The sequence below is a fragment of the Egretta garzetta genome, unplaced genomic scaffold (assembly GCF_000687185.1).
Source record: "Egretta garzetta isolate BGI_Z169 unplaced genomic scaffold, ASM68718v1 scaffold88, whole genome shotgun sequence".
Lineage (NCBI taxonomy): Eukaryota > Metazoa > Chordata > Aves > Pelecaniformes > Ardeidae > Egretta > Egretta garzetta.
Genome location: NW_009260408.1, coordinates 1,338,557 through 1,356,323, shown reverse-complemented (window position 1 = coordinate 1,356,323; position 17,767 = coordinate 1,338,557). Strand labels below are relative to the sequence as shown.

Sequence of the window (17,767 nt, the reverse complement as noted above, 5' to 3'; positions counted from 1 at the left end):
CAGGGTCATGAGATGTCATTTAGTCATTTGTACCTGTCATCCTGACCACAATCCAGCTGGAGATTACTGAAACTCCAGTAACCACGGCACCACTTCCCTTGGGTTGTAACAGTGGTACGGCTCCATTTGGGTTGTGCCAATGGTACAGCTCCGCTTGGGTTGCAGCCCAGGTGAGGCATGGTTCAAGGCTGTCAGGGGATAACTGATTGCTCTTGTTCTGTCCCCCACTTAGACCAGTCAACCACTGTTTCTAGCATGTGCAGTGCCTCTCCCACCTCAGCCATGTAGGAGTTTCTGGTACAATTAAGGGGCACCCAACTGACCAACTCACTACACCAAGGCCAATTTCTGGCAGGAATTCCTGAGGTTGTGAAGTGGTCAAAAAGAGAAAAGAAGCGGGGGCGGGGGAGATGAACCACCACAGCCTCACACCACCAAGATACTGTGGTATGTTAAATGATTCTCAACTCCATCTGTAGATTTCTGTGATTGTTTTCCTGCTTTTCAAATGTCTCTCTCTCTCCTTTATGGCTTTGTTAGAACAGAAAATAGGAGTGATTAATGGTAGTGAAACAATAAGGGTATAATTATATTTCTCTTTTACTCAGTGAAGAGTTTTGATATCCATGTCAACAGTAAGATTGGTGCAGACGTTTTTAGGATCAGAATATTTAAGATATTAATTTTATTTTGGAGGGGGACGTAGCATTTCTACCAGTTTCTTGTTAAGATAACTTTTTTCTTGTTGTCTTATACAACTAATCAGAGTAATCTGGAAAATATAGTACAGCATACATGAGATATGAGCACAGTCTAATCCCATCATCAGAAAGAGAAAGTGAACAAAATGCAGGCAGTAACCTTGCATAAGGATATCAGGAATTAAGGATTGTCAAAGAAAGTAGCATTCAAACCCCCACTGCTTAATATTCAAGGACATTAAAAGGCACAGGGTTTACACATTATCAGTACCAATTAAGATTAAATGTGACTGGGACATGTGTCAGTGCCAGTTGTGTGTCTGCTAGGGTGAAAATAAATAGAAATCACTGAAATAAGAATAAAGAAAGAGTCAATCAATGAAGCCTTAGTGTATTCAGGGATGCTTTCTTGTCGCTGGTACATTTCTACCAACCTCCAAATGCCTGATTTTGAAAAAGGAAGCACTATTAAGGTTAATAGCATCAGTCTATGATAGGTTCATGTCAACAATATACCTGAAGGCAAATGGATTTATGTAAGCAAAATGAGAGTTTATTATGAAAGCAAAATGAGAGTTTATTACAAAAGCCATGCTTCTTGTTAACAATACCTCATTTTCTTTTAGAGTATGAAGGATCTGGGACAGAAGTTCAGAGAAAACACTCAAAATGTGGTGTTTGCAAATACAGGGCTGAGTGTGATGAAGATGCAGAAAACGTTGGGTAAGTAATAAGTTTTCCTTAACAATATCACTGAACAAAAGAGGAAAAAATGTTAAAAAAAAGAAGTAGTACATGATCATCTGCTTGACTATGTTTGGTTTTGCTAATTGAAGCTTTAATGCTGTCCAATAATAATGTGTTTGATATATGTCTGTAAAGAACAAACCATCTGCAGTTGCAAGGTAAAAGGGGGAAACAACAGAGGTATATCGGAGAATCTTTGTAAAATATTTTTCAAACAAAGGGCCTTCATTTGTTTTATCCTGGCAACAAAAAAACGCCAAACTGAACAGGAATGCAAAATAAATGCTGATAATTCATCTCTTGGATTTTTTTTTCTCTATGTTCTGCTTGTTCATGAAGTATTACAGGCAGTTGTTTCCACCACTGCAAAGCTTGGACCTAAACATTAAGTTGAATTGGTGACCTGAGCCAGTCACTTCGTCCAAACTGACTGTGCCACTTGACCTCTCAGATGCACCCAGGGGAAAACTGATGAAAAATATCAGTTGCATGTCAGAGCTCCAAACGAATGATCAAGAAACAAGGAGATTTTAAAGGCAATCCATAATGCAGAAGCAGGTGCGCCAAATTTCCCTACTCCAGGTGCTTGATGGTTAGAGCACACTCTGGCTGTCCAGGCTCTGTGTGGCTGTCCGAAGGGGCAGAGACATCATGGAGGAAAAAGGTCCTTTAGACAGCCCTGTGAGGCGTTAAGTTTTTTGGGGGGGTAAAAGAACACGGCTTTGTTTTCCCACAGCCGTGGCCCTGGCAGTGGCCACCAGCATGGATGAAGCTTAACTAGAGTCTGGGCTGATGGGTGGGTACTGAGGTTACAGCTGCAGAGGCAGCACGTGAAGGTGGTTGAGAGGCACCCCAATGGTATGTTTTCTGTACATGGAGGGAACAGCATCTCAGAATAACGGAGCCTGAACATTGCTAATCAGGGGAAGCATCGCTCTCCCTTCTCCTGTCTTCCAGCTGGAATCCATTTCGTGTTGAAATATGTCTTAATTGCATGCAATTTTATTATGGGGTATCAGCATGAAGACATCTCAGGCAGTAAAGCAGCTTAGCACTAATATTCAAGAGGTGTATTCAAGATTAAATCATAGTGTACAAGGGAAACCAAAATGGTAATAGCACACATGAATGCTAGCATGATACTTCACATTTCATAAGATGTCATGCTACCAAAGTAGGCTTGCTTTTTTGTGAAGAGACAAATGAGCTGTAGCTGTTTTTTTATAATACTAATAATTTTGTGCAACATTGCCTTGGTCTGTTTCATTTATGACTGGCAAGATGGGTATAGATTTGTTTGTTATATGCACTGTGATGTGCTCTTTGCTTTGGAAAATAAATCCTGACGCATTCCACTTCAGTACAATCTTGCTAGAAGAATTAGGGTAAAGTTGAGGAGAGTGGAAGATTTATTCCTTACATCTCACTCAAATAAAATGAAGCCACACTCCTTCATCTTGACAACAGGAGGAGAGTGCTCTTTTGCATCTAAGATTATTTTAATTAGTCCTCATGTAAAAAAATATGCAGAAACAAAAGTGTTTATCTAGAAAATACTCAAAAGTTACAAAATATTCCCATGAGGGTTGGTCACAACCTGTCAGATCTGTAATTTTTTCAAGTTTCTCAGTTTTCCAACCTAAATAACTTCATTTTTTGCCCATTACCTTGAATAGGTTTTAGTGATAGTCACTGTCTGTTTAGACTTAGATTATAGCGGGCTCTGTTAACATAGATTGCCTTCACAAGGTTAATTTTGACAAGTCACACAAAAAGTCACAGACTTCCTTAAGTAGAATTTAGGAGTTGGCTTCTTTTTTTCCTAAAATCAAAATTACTATTTACCCAGCAGAAGAAAGATGGGATTGAAAACTTCTGTTTGGGAAACTCTAGTAGAGTACCCCTTAAAAATGCTTTTTACATCTTATTTTGACTCCTTTTCCTGTTAGGTTTCAACACACTTTTTAACCTCATAAAACTAGAACATCATATATAAAATTATTGGCAGCACAAGCACATTTCATCAGACTTGTATAAACACTGCTAGGTTCATGTTATTATTGAATTTAATTTTGTACCACTTTACAACCACTATCACCCCTATTTCTAGCAAATCATGCAAGCACCCTAATTTCATAAAAATATTACACCTTGGCTTTCCTTTTTAAGACATAAGAATGGCTGCTGTAACTTTTTTGGATAGTGGGGTATTGTCTACTGAACCACAAACAAAAAGTACATTTATTTCTGTACAAATTGGCTTCTTTGGCCTGGATAGCCCTCGTGATGTTAAAACACTTAATAAAGTGATCTGCATGGTTATGGAAAGCATTTTAAGAGCATTTTGCTTCATGATAGTAACTGAATGAGTTAGTTGAACTGTCTCCTAATGTTCAATAGAAAATTTAGAGCCAAATTCATGACATGCTAATAATTATGGTAAATATACAATTACACATTTTTTCATCCTCTTTTCTAAGCTGTGCAATCTGAGACCTTACAAACATCAGCTCCTTCTGCTCCGAGTGCTCTTGAGAATTGAAACAATAACCATACTCCCGTTTTATGAATAGAGAAACTAAGTGCATATAAAATTATTAGCCTGCGGACAGACAGTGAATTGGTGGAAGGGGAGACATCCATGCAACAGAGTGTTGAGTCATTTGAGGTAAATGAGCAGGCATTAACGAGAAATCTCAGGACCTGCCAACAGGCCAGCCACAACAGCCTGGAGTGCAGAAGAGGCAGATTTTCCCCCAGTTGCTGAAGACATTTTTATTCTATATTGACTGTGGTTCGTCTTTTGGGCCTGGAAAGATGTAGGAGTCCTATGCAAAAAATGATGGCACCTGGTAGTTTCAGTGAAAACTGTAGGATGATTCATGCAACAAAGAAGCAGGAGCAAGACCAACCACTTGGCATTGCCTGATTTTTAGAGTTGAATGTGCTGATGTCTAAGCAAGGCCTTTCTTCTCGGAGGTACACAGTGATAGCATGAGAGGCAGCAGGCGTGAGTTGGAGCATGGGAAATTCTGATTTGACATCATGGAAAATGTTTCCCCCATGAGAGTGGTCAGAGACTGGAATGAGGTGTCTGGTGAGGCTGTGGGGTTTCCATCTGTGGGGATGGTCTGGCCTTGATCAGACACAGCCCTGGGCCAGCTTTGAGCAGCGGGTTGGACTAGATAACCTCTACACATCCCTTCAAGCCTAATTTATTCTGTGTAGCTACCAAATTTTGGTGCTTTTTAGAAGAAAATGTCAACAAATTCTGTTGTACAGAGCTGAGATGCACTCCGTGTTACAAGTGACTTTAATTTTTTGATGCTCTTAAGTTGCATTTTCCCCTTTGAAAAAGTTACGAATTTTTAGTTTTCATGCTTGGCACTAGAGCATTATGGCTGTCTCTGATCCAAGTTGCTACATATGCTTTTATTATAGAAGATCACACATAGTCTGAAGAGTTCAGGCTTTGCACAGTTTTAGATTTGTATCTTCATTTTGTTTGATTTCTCAGAAACATTATCAATCTCAACCAGAAGAGGTTACAATGCATAGTAAATTGAATGCAAAAATATAAACAGCTTTATAATTTCCACTGCCTCTGCAAAAATTTTTGCTGTTGATTTTAAGTGGACAGATTGAGACAAAGAAATAAAGTCTGAAGAGAAGGTTGTCATAAACAGCGTGCCATACTTAGAAAATTAATGTTTGACTGTATGCAAATCAGTACATTATTTCTTTATATAAATGCAAAAAGGAATGAGGTTGACGAAACATCACAGAAATATATTTCTCCATATTTTATTTCTTTTCTCATACAACTTGATAAGTTTTTTAAAGAGTGGTTAGTTTATGGGCAGGCTTTTTAGGAGTATAGAAAATCGCTTTTGGAATGCACTCATCTGAAGTTGCATAAAGGCATACTATGCCATATTGTCCGTATGGTGGTTTTCTGTAGGTCTGTGGTAACAGGATGCAGACAACAGGTTTCACATGCATTGTCTGTGATTTTTTTTCCTCTTTAGTGACAAAACTGAAATATAGGTTGTATATGTCATGGGAAAAGCTGCTGCCTGTGACCAGTCGGTCAGTATCCTCCCTTTCTACCCTGCCCATCAAAATGCGTTGCTGGTCAGAACCTTTCTCCTCTGTGTTGAAAAGGCAACTTATCATACATAATGGTGCAAAACGGGTAGCAGGGGAGTGAAAAAGGACATAAGAGATTGGTCAATTTAAACTTTTATGTGGGAAACTGGCCAGAAGCCTAAAGATGTAGGAGTATGAGGGTGGTGTGTGTTCTGCTGGAATTTTGAATTGGAAGTGAAGTCAGGTTGAGAAGTGGAGGTGGCAGCACACAGCCTGGGGCCACCTAGAGCTGCTGGGGCAAATCCTGTAGGGCACCAACCCAAACACATGAGGTTTGCTGTTGATATGCTCTGGGGTAACCAGACTGCAGTTTTTTCTTAGCGCACACTTGTTCGTGTGATTAGAGATAAGCAGATCATCCCATCAGTACGCAATCAGGAGATGGTATACCGATAATATTGAAACACTTAATACAGTATGAATGCAAAACAAATGAAAACAGATGTGGTTGTAAAATCATTTTCATCAATGTAGCTCTTAAATCAACTCTTTCTTCAATGAAAGCAGCATATATAAATATTTGTAATACTATTGTGGCTATTAAGAACTCCAAGTGAATTTTTTTAAAACTCAGATAAATAACATTCAGTGTAATTTTAGTAAAGCTTCTAAACAACATGATGCCTGAGTTTACTGCATATGATTGAAACTGAAATTATTATTTACAGTCTTTTGAGAGCTGCGTAACTTCTCTGGTTTTTCTTTTTTTCTTTTTTTGCAATAGCCACCTGCAGTACTGGCAAAGAAACTGATAATATAAATTTACTTGTGGACTTGGGTTTTTTGATATTTTGATTAGAAAGGCAAGCTCTTAAATATATATATTTCTTCATAAGAGTTCAATTTTCAAAATGTCCTGATTTCCATATATATTTTTAACGCTTCTTACTATTATCTGGTCATTTTTCCACAAGTTTCTTCTTACACATACCAAAATTCATGCTCAGAGTAAGGCAGAACATTTTAATACTTTTTATATTAAATATAAAGACTATATATTATGGTAAATATAAATTATATATATGTATGTACTATTTTAATATTAACATTTAAAATATGCTTAATCAATTGAAGAATAGGTGTTTCATCTCACATTTTTTGTTCAAATGTGAAGTATCTTTCCAACACAGAAAGTAGTATTGCTTATGAGGAGTTATATCCTCTGCTCTTGTGCTGTTTTATGTGGTGTGTCTCTTCTTGCATGCCAAAGCACTGCTAGATACCAGAATAAAACACCGTGCTGACATCTAGTAAGTGTCAGAAGTAATGTTCCTTTAAAAGGCGTTTTAAAGTATGTTGTAACTTCAGGAAAATAATATCCAGAATGAAATTGTGAACTGTAGAATAATTTAGGTTGGAAGAGTTCTCTAGGGGGTCGTCTGGTCCAGGCTCCTTCCCTGCACCAGATTCAGGTGGCTCAAGGGCTCCTCCAGGAGAGCTTTGACCATCTCCATGAAGGGAGAATTGACATCCGGGCATCTGTTCAAGGGCTGAGCTGCGCTCACTTTGAGGAATAATTTCCTTGTTTTCAATGAGAATTTCTCTTGCTGCAACTTGCAGCTCTTCTCTTTTGCCCCTCCTCTGTCTGTGTCTGAGAAGAACCTCCCTCTCTCTTCTTGATAACCCCTCTTAGGTAGTTGGTGACAGCAATCGGTCACCTCCTCAGCCTCCTCTTCTCCAGCCTGAACAAGCCCAGTGTCCCAGCCTTACACAGCACAGGCTCTGGCCCTCTAGCCATCACAGTGGCTTGCCACTGGACTCTCTCCAGCTTCTCAAAGTATTTGCTATTACTGGGGGTTCCCCAAACTGGTCAGAGTGCTCCAGATGGGACTCTCCTGTGATGCAGCCCCCCTGCCTGCTGCTCCCCTGGACCCTCAGGTCCTTTTCTGCAGGGCTGCTTCCCTGGTAGTCCAACCCCAGTCTGTCCTGTGGCTTTCCCTTCATCTTCAGACTTCAGGAGGTTCCTCCATCTTGTTGAGGCCACACTTGAGTGGTCATCTTGCCCTCCACCTTATGCTCAGTAACAAACTTCCTTTCCTTCAGTCCCTAAACGTCTGAAATAAATTTCATTAGTTTTAGTTTAAAATATAATTTTTCTTCTTCTCTTTTTTTTTTTTTTGGGTCCTCAATAGGGAAATCATTAACTTAAAAATAGCCTCACTGTAGAAGTTCAAATATGTCATGTTCTCAGTTTTACCTATATTTTGTTTTTTAACAGATCAAATATGGAAATGAGATTCTGAGCACATTCAGTCTTTTTTTTAATAAGTGTACAATGCTGTCAAAGAGCTGTTTTGACTCATAATGTAGATTTTCAAGAAAGATTGACAACTGATCCCAAAGTAGACCTTTCAAGATTAACATTTTACAAGATTTACTTTGGAAAGAAAACGTGTCTCAGCAACTTATAGATTTAACTGACCTATAATTTACATAATGTAAATGTGGCCAATCCAGAAATTCAGAATTGTAAGTATTAACACTTAGAAATACCAATATGTACATCTTAAAGTCCCAGTCTCTGCCTTGTCTAGCTAACTTGTCTTCCAGGGGAAGATTTGCTCTGTTTGAAGTATGACATGCTGGTTTATACTTGCCTCTTTTCACCACTTTTTCACTCATTTACCATAGCCAACCTTTTTAGCCTGTGATATCGTATGTAGGTATTCATAAGGAAGGGTATCTTAATCCAAATATCTGTGTGTAAAACAAAACACACAAACACACACAATAGAAGAAATCAACCTAAAGAAAGGATTTATGGTTGTGTTGTGAGATTACTGAATTATGTAAAATTGGGCTACAGGAAATCCTGATATGAAAGGAATAATATAATTGCCTCTTCATTATACTGACTATTAAGAAATTTAATAGATCCTAGATGGATAATAATCCAGGCCTGTTTTTTTTTAATGTATATTTTTTATGATCTTTGCGGCAGTGTGTGCCAAGTCTTTGAAGATTTCGAGGGTGGAGGGAGGGTTAGGTCACTCTTGTGAGAACAAGCATCAGTTCGCCACGTGCGCTGCTAAAAGCTGACTGCTGTTAGCGACTAAATTTCTACAGTGGTCAGAGAGAGCCATGCCATGAAAGTAAAAAAAAAGGAGCGAAGGGACAGCTGGAAAGTAGCTGAACCTTATGGTATTTAAAGGGTGTTCTGCATTGCTGGGCAGAAGTAAAAGCTAAGAGGCAGTTCAAGCAGGACACTGAGAAGCTTGTAGAATTGAAATCTACTTCTCTTGCCCTTATCTCCCCAGTGCTACAAAGGTGTTTTTAAAAAAGACACCAAAAAACCTAATAAAGATGCAGCTCTAGTCGAATAGGTAGAGAAATCACTTTGAAATCCAGATTTTCTTAGTTCAGAAGAATTGCACACAAGGGAAGAACATCAAATGGAAGGTAATCCTTCATTTGACATGGTTATCTTTTTAACTGCAATTGCAACACCCCCTCTATTTCAATTCACCTAAATTTATTCCATCAAGCATACACTTACCCATCTGCGTGCATTTCACACACTTTGTTTTATTCCAGTGTTTCCATTTTACGTTTGTAAACAGATGTGCCAATAAAAGGCTGAGTAGCTGAGAAAGCTTGGTGTTGCTTTTGGCTGCTGGGGAGGGGTAGCAAGCAGCACTCCCTGTGAGGCCAGGCCAGAAAAACACATTTGTGAGCAAATCCCAGATGGGCACAAATGCGGCAGCCTGGTCTGCTGGTTGGAAATGCTGGCCTCTCTCCACAGTCGAGCCCACTCCGCAAATCTGTAATGCTTTTCCTTTCCCTTTTTTCCTCCTTTCTTTGAATCTACCGTGGTTCTTAAGCACTTAGGACTTCCAACAAACCATGTACACCTTGAAGTCTGAAAACAAAAAGGAGCCTTGAAATGTGTTCTGATCTCTGGGGATCTAATTAATTTACTGATAGCAGCAAGTGCTCTCACAACCTGAGCTCGTTTCAAACGTGTCACATCATTTTACTAAACACGTTTTCTTTGTTACACTTAGTAGCCCCTAATAAGTGAGTTGTACATTCTCATTTCTTATTTGTTAAAACCACCAAAAAATTTTGTTTGGTTTCATTATAGCACTTTGTACTTTCCTGAAATTCAAATGCTTTTCTGTTTAACTAATGGTGTTCGTGAACGATAGGCATGAAACTTTGGAAAGCATGCTGTCACAGCAAGCTGGTGCCTTTTTTCTTAGGATGTCAGCTCTCTGATGATGGGTGACAAAGTTGAGGGTTTTTTCTGTATGCCCTAGTACGTCAGAAAAACACCTGAATACGTCCCATTGATTTTCCAGGGCTAAGCGAGAGAAAAGATCCATGGAGGACATGGAGCAGCAACCCTCTCCAGCAAGACATGAACCTGGAGAATTAGCTACCTGTTTCAATCCTTTTGGTTAAAACCAATAGGAAGGTTATCGTGAAAAAAACTCTGGTAGTGCTCTGACTCCCTTTATCCCAGCGTGACTTTTACAACAAGCTGTTACAACAAAAATGTGAGGCACTCAGTCATTTCCTTCTGGTATGAAGCATCAAGTGCTTTCAAGACATCCTTAGTACACAATTCTGCTAAGGAACTTTTCCTTAAGTAACTAAGGTTAACTCTTGAAAAAGTTAAGTCTCTTATTCTGAAGGTTGTGCTGATCAGCCGCACACCAAGCTGAAGGCGCCCATTGGTAGTGTTGCTTTATTTTCCTGGGGCACCAAGCTGGGTCACGTTGTCAAACAAACATACAAAAGCCAACAGCAGAGCAGCGGTGGGGCTCAAGCTGTGGAGTCCTCACTCAGGTCCAGGCAAAACACCCAGTATCAGTAGCAGGGCTAAGATTTTGCCATAGTCTTGACTAGCATTGGGATATGATGATTGATTTACCCAACGTGGCATGGCTGTGGCAAGCCTGAGGGAAGGCTGGCACATTGAAAAAACAACTGAGGAAACAGCAAAGGCTTTTATTGTAGGTTTTTTTTTTTATTTTTGATGCAGATTTTGCTGTGCTTATCCTCACTTTTGTCAGCTCAGGATCAACTTCACACACTGGTTTATGCTTGCACTACTGCTGGACTTCAGGTAATTGTTCCTGAAAGTTACTCCAAAAAGCAGAAATAAAAAATTGAGAACAAGGAGAAAGATACTGTGATGTTTAAAAATACCCTGACATTTTTGTTCTGCAAGCTTTCAAAATAATTCCTTTTCTCTTTGTGAAAATTTGCATGATTTGGGGTTTTCTTTTGCAAGATCCTTCCTAATTCCCTTGTGTGGTCACTCCCAAGGAATAAACATACCTGTCAGAGCGGCATTTGCCTGTGGGACAGGGCTCAAGCTTCTGCGCCGTCCACCCACGTGCGATGCCAGGGGTGTCACTGGCGATGCTCTGCGGGCTGGCTGCTCCCCTCGGCTGTGGTTGTCCCACATTCACCTTCCTGGTCTGCTTGCAGCATGGAAGCAACTCAGACCTAGGTCTGAACCTCAGTTTTTCCACACTAGGAAGTTAAATACAAGATGTTGTTCTGCAGTTATTTATGACTGACCTCATCATATGCTATCATCTCCTCGGATTGTGTCAGCCATCCAAACTCAGACCAGCCTTTAGCATTTGTGAAAATATATTGAGGGGTCAAAACAGCAGTGTTTAAGAGGTTCTAGATAGTTAATTTCTCACATAAGAAATTAAGTTTCTATATCTGAGTAGTTTTCTATTGTTACAAATGCTGTTGTGTGATAGGTACAATTCTATTATTTTTTTTTTTAATTCTTTTTATTGCAAACCAGCCATTTTGGTACACTGTAATTTTGGTGTGTGCCTACCTGCTCACACCAGAAAGCACATGCTTACAGCACACATTTTTATTTCTACTGGTAATTAGAGATGAAAATATATCTTGCTTCTGTTCTTTTCTGTAAGGAATAAAATGAAAATGTTACCTAAAAATCAGTGTTAAAAATATTTAAAGCTAGAATCAAAGTTGCGATGTTGTCTCAACAAACGCAGGATGGTGTTTTAATACATCTTTAAAGTGAGTATCCAGACCATTGCAGCTGGTCAGCAGGCTTCAGCTGCTTCATGCTGCCCCAGCCCTTATGGACATGTCACAAGCTCTCAACCTCTTGAAGAGATGGTTAGAGCTAAGACTGAGAGTGTTTATCAGAAAAACAGGGTCAGGAATCCACAACTACCCCCAAACCAAGCATTTGGCAATGCTATGAAAGTAAGCATTTAACATTAGATATTAAATCTGAACACAATAAAGCCTGAAAATATAAGCAGTTTCCAAGCAGTTTCAACTCTAGCCTGCAATGTCACCATGAGGAAGAAAATATTATTTTCAGAAGTCACCTTATTTGTCACCAGGAATGACAAAACTCAACAGTAGTTATGATTCTACAGACCATGGATGGTGACTGCAGACAGAATTAGAGCTGTTTGGCCATAGAAATGCAGATGAAATTGGTCTGGAAACACGTATGAATGTGCTCAAACGTGTCAAGGATGGGCAGATGCTGGCAGCGGTGATCCCTGAGAGCTAAGGCTGAGCAAAGGCATCCATGAGCACATGGCCAGTGTTGTACAAATGAGGGCTAGTGCTCCTCTCATTTGTGTCAATAAATGTGCACAACTGCTGAGCCGTGAGCCTTTTATTTGCATATAGTAAATCTTAATAAACCCCTCATTATGCTTAAAATCATGTGGGAGCATGTAAACAAAACAGTACTTCCTTTCCTGGGTCTGAGGTTTACAATCATTACTATTTCTAGTAAGAAAAATTATCGTATGTTCGTCACGTTGATATTTAGTGGCTTCCTGAGTACTTTGAGACAGATCCCTAAGATGTGTAGAGACTCATTACTGGGGTAGTTTTTCACTGTCAGTAGGTGCAATTAAAAACCAGTTTGTGCTAGAGATGTTCTTTTGTCTAGCAACAATCTGAAGTTCATGGGCCTGAAATATTACTGGGAAAAATTAGCATCTTCAAACTTGCATAACAAAAGGTGCTCATGGAAAGAGAGGGATAGGACAAGGTACGCTGGCCATCTTCAGCATTTCTGCAGCATGGATTTAGGTTCTGCTGCGGAATTTGTTACTGACTTGAGGCACACATACATTTATTTAATCATTAAATTGTAACTGGAACAGCTGGAAAGAACATAAAAAACCTTGGCAAGTTGGTAGCTTGGGTTTTTTCCCACCCTGGTGTCTTACAAGAGTGAAGCAAGATGAAGCCAGCAGCAGCTCCTAGCAGTCAGACCATATGCACCCAGTGTAGAGCTTTCGGGCAAGGAGAGGACCGTGTGCCCGCTGCCACCCCCCAGAGAGCACCTTCCTGCTCTCACGGCATCAGGAGGAGCTTGACGGAGAGCTGGGCTGGGTGCCCACCGCGTCCCCCATTCTGCAGCCACACTCCTTACTTTTCTGAGTCCAGAGGTGGAGAGGAGCTCACAGAGCACTGTGAAACACACACAGAAACTTTCATTCAAAAATAGAGGTTCAATTAAAAAGTAGACTATTAATTAAAATAAACAAGGGGGGTGCAGCTTGGAAAGTTGGAAAGTTTTCCTGTGCCATTCGCACATGTAAAATTTCAGGATTTTTTTGTTGGGGCAACAAAACTATCTAACCCGAATCAGGTAAGTCATAGCCCTATCTAAGTCTTTGGCTGTCCTACATTTGGGTGGTTAGGAACCAGCTACATGCTAGGTCCTCATTTTTCCCAATTTCCTTTTACAACCCCTAGTTGCAAATTATATGGAAAATGCTGTGTCTAAAACAACCAAAACGTTGAATTGATGCAATAGGAAATAATTATGATTGCATAATCCTGTTCTAAATACAGCATAATAAACCCACTGTTAACTTTCAAAGGTATGAATGAATGTCTTGCTGAAATGACGCAGTTAGCCCAGCGTATTGATTCTGTACAGCCTCTGAGATGGAAAAAATCCTTTTACTGCTTAAAAGACATGGGAGTCCTTTTCTTTTTGTTTCCCTCTCAGGGATCCTCACAACCCCCAAAAAGTGCAATATTCGTCTGGTTTTGTTCACTGTTGAGAACAGACACCACGAACTGATATATTAACGTAATAAATCTTCCTAGCAATGTGCTAATCAATTTTCAGGTGTTAACCAATGAGATTGATATCATAGTAAAACTATAAGAAACATCAATACATTATTAAAAAGCACACTGAAACCCCTATTCATAATTTTGTACATTCTGCTCGAAAGCCTGAGACGTCAACGAATTCTTCACCATCCTCATGCGACACGCTCTTCTCTCCTGGTATTTGTGTGTGAGCTAGTGTTTACTCAGAACTCAAAATGGCTTAATTTTTGTTTGCTGGATGTCAATTTTGGTTTGCTGTATGTTTCAATTAACAGGTGTGTATGTAATATAGACTGCAGTGGATACAGTTTTAATCCTGTGTGTGCTTCTGATGGAAGTTCCTATAACAATCCGTGCTTTGTTAGAGAAGCATCATGTCTGAGGCAAGAGCAGATCGACATCAGGCATCTTGGACACTGCTCAGGTAGGCTTAATTTTGTTTTTCTGGTAAATGTAAGTTCTGATATAAGTGGGCTTTGTAGAGCTTGCCCTTTCCCATTTTTCATCAGAAGTCACTGCTCCAGTGACACATCAGTGAACTCCCCACCTGTATTTTAGAGTTCCCCACAGAGAGGTTTGTTTACACCACATACATACATGCTGTGTTTACATTACCCTCCTTTGGCTGCTGTTACCTGGAGAGACGGCAAAAGCTCCTAGGAGAATCTAAGCAATAGTCCAAGGGGTCTTACATGAGGGCGTGGTAAGAAGTAGGAGTGCAAAAAGAATACTGGGGCAGGGGGGGAGGGGGAGAGAACTTCTCCTCTTGCTGCTGTGGGCTGTACAATGTACTTCCAAAATGAGTCAAGTTGGGCCCCGACTGCACAAATATTTGTCTGTTTAGTTTTCCAGTGTTGGAATGGTTCACTGAAACCCTCTGTCTACTGTCTTGTAGTTAATCACGTGGATGACTCTTCAGTTTTGGGTTCCTGCAGTTAGGACCTTCTCATGCGAATAACAGCTTTCCACCATGTCTTTGCCAGTTACCCCTAGATCTGTAACTTGGACAGTTCCAAAACCGAAACACAGACTGTCACCAAAATAACTTAGGCCCATAGCACAGAAGATTTTTTTAGTTCAAAACCTACAGCTTGAGGTGTACCACGTGTTGGTCTGGACGCTGGGGTTACTGGGGCTGTTACTACCAGCCTGGTTGTATGGGAGCAACAATGTGGGAAAGTGTCCAGTTTTACTGCAATCAAAACGCTTCTTTGAATATTATTCTGGCTTCTCATGTAGTCATTTGGAAATAAACCTTTCCTAATAGCTGTCCATGCATGTATTTATCACCTAGAAACAGATGACACAAACGCAGTTGGAAAGAAAGACGATGGCATGCAGTATCGGCCAGAGGTGAAAGGTACCGTGCTGACTTTGTGCTGTTTGGTTGGGTTTCACAAGATGAGAAAATAAGAGCACCCAGGTCCCTTCTCGTCTGCCTTACAGCGCTGGTTTCTGTAAGCGAGACAGACCTGCAAACAGCTTCTTTCTTACAGCACTGACGTTGGGAGGCTGGCAAGAAGGAGATGTGCCTGACTTGTGAGTTTTGCCTCCTCTGTTGATGCCCAGCTGCTCCCCACCCTACACAGCGATAACAGGATTAGACTCCCCCCAGCTGCTGTGAAAATGCCTTTACTGCAAAAGAGCAAACTGTGACATTCCTGATGAAATGACACAAGCCCACCCGTGACCTTTTCTGATAACTTCTGGAAAAAAAAAAGGCAGATTCTGTGTTAGGTTGTTTTAAAATATTTTCAGTAAACTAATAAGCTGAATCACATTGGTTGAAGATGTTTTATCTATATGAACCTTACCTTAGCTATATGAACCTTACTATAAATGAAATAAGGCGGAGTTTCACTTCCTGCTCAGTTGTTTGCCATGGCAGTAGCCTGTGTGTGTTAGGTACCTTCTCAGAACAAATATCCTTCTGCATTTCATGGATCTTGCTCAAAGTGTTTCTCTTCATGACAAAGCATCTCTGTCTTTCTCAAGTTATTGGCAAAGAGCAGGTCTGTATAGGTGTTAATCTTTCCTCCTCTTCTCTCACAAATAACAGCACTGTTATCTTCTCTGTTAGCTCTGCTCTTTAGTTGTTTCTGTCATACTTGTTTAGCACTCCCATGGCCTCCCAGAGAAAAGCCATCCCACCATGGCTTTCGACATTCCTTGTGTTCTTCTTGAAAAGCCATTCAGTGCCAAAAAGCTCCATATATTTTCCCTTTTTTCACAAATTCTCTTATTTTCACTCCATATAATGTACCAGTTAGAATGATTTAGTGTCAATTTTCACTTACATTATGAAGGCATAAAAGGCACCGAGTGGAATATACATCTTATTATGTGATGTAATGAAACACCACTTTTGGTTCCTATTCAGAAGAAGTTACAGCCTCTTATTCATTGCATATAAATTGCCCTTGAGATCTAGTTAGTGAAAAAAACATTGTATATAATTATTATTATTGTGTATAGTATGTGCAGTCTCAAGTTCAGCAAATGATGTGCACAGAGGGAGTATGCCTTGTGCAAAAAAATGGGTTTGAAATTTTTTTATGCAGTAGTCAGGTCTTTTTAGATAGTGAGAAATGAACTACTGAAATTAACTACATTGACTGACTTTTTCTTCCAGGATAAAAGAACAGTCCACACGTCTGTCTGTTTGCTTTTGCTTTAAATTCCTGTGAGTTATTCTTGTAAAACCCTGGTCTCTGAACGTGTAATAGCATCCAGTCTCTAGAACCATGACAGTCTCATTCTCCTGCAGTGCAAGTGTCTACCTAAAGAACATCAGGAAGGTCTCTCTTCCTGGCTTTCAGCTGGCTTGCTTGTTTTATTGTGCCAAGATGGGCATCAGGGTTTCAGGTTTTGTGCATGCCTCTTCCTTCTGGTGAAGTATCTGAACTCTTATATCCAGTCACTCTTTCAAGGCTCCTACACTTGTTAAAACTTTAACTTTGAAGTTCTGAAGCAGTCTAGCAGGCCTCTCAGTTAAAAATGGATTCCTGTCAATAGGTAGGTAAATATCTGTTTTACACTAGTAGTCACCTCCTGCATTTGACAACATCTCTTTGCTTAATACAAGTTTTGCTTCTGGCTTGGGTGGCCGTGGCTACCTGACCGCCTTTCAGGGGATGCTTCTTTCACTGGGGCTCCCATTCTCTATTAGTACATAAATTAAAACCAGACATGGTGCAGCTATCTGAACAGACTAATATAATTGTATGTAGCTTGTTACTAGCCTTTGATTGGGACCAGATGTGACAGTAATTAACTGCTTGGAAGAGGAGAGAGGCAACAGTTTTGGGATGAGCCATCACCACTTTTCTCCTCTTAGACATGCCACGACATAGTCTATTCCATCAGGGCAGCGGTGGACAAATTGTCAGTATTAGGCAATGTTCTTCCCTTGTATCAAGTCTTCTGTAGCTTTGAAGCATTGTCTGAATCAACAGGCTTCCTTATATCTAAACCCTCTAATAGATTTTTTTTCTTTTGTCCTGGAACAAATTAGAAAAAAGTCCAGAAAATGTTCAGGGACAACCTAAAACAGCAGCATGCCTTTTTTTCTTGTATAAATACCTTCTCTTTCTTGCTGGTGTTATTTCAAATATCTGCAATTGTATAAGAGATTTCTTCTTCACAGTCCCTTTTTGCTTTGCACCTGTGGTTCATTACAATCTTGTATTTGTGACGCTATAGCCTATTGCCATGGAAATGAACATAATTCCACAGTTACGCTCACATCTTCAGATCCCTGCTCTTTAGAGAAGTTCATTGTGAAATACCAACTTCTGTATTTAGAGCTTTTTTTACAGAACAATTTTGGGGAAAGACTGGTTGAAAATACACGCAGCTTTAGATAGTTTTAGTAATGTGACAGAAGCATGAAATATGTTGGTGCAGAAGGGACTGCCTTCCTGTGCTGGGCTGACCTGGCCAGCAACTGAGCACCCACCAGCTGCTCACTCAAACCCAGCCGTCCCTCCAGCAGGATGAGGGAGAGAATCAGAAGAACAAACAAGAAAAAACTCATTGGTCAAGATAAAGGCAGTTTAAGAACTGAA

The 17,767-nt window shown here is 40.0% G+C and overlaps 1 protein-coding gene across 1 annotated transcript in view; it reads left to right on the top strand.

Annotated features, from left to right (window-relative positions):
• Positions 1-17,767, top strand: part of TMEFF1 (transmembrane protein with EGF like and two follistatin like domains 1) — a 52,835-nt gene that overhangs the window by 27,949 nt on the left and 7,119 nt on the right. Inside the window, exons 6-8 of the mRNA XM_009643507.2 lie at positions 1,328-1,424; positions 13,976-14,124; positions 14,995-15,060. Coding sequence (XP_009641802.1) covers positions 1,328-1,424; positions 13,976-14,124; positions 14,995-15,060 — 312 coding nt within the window. The remainder of the gene's footprint in view (positions 1-1,327; positions 1,425-13,975; positions 14,125-14,994; positions 15,061-17,767) is intronic.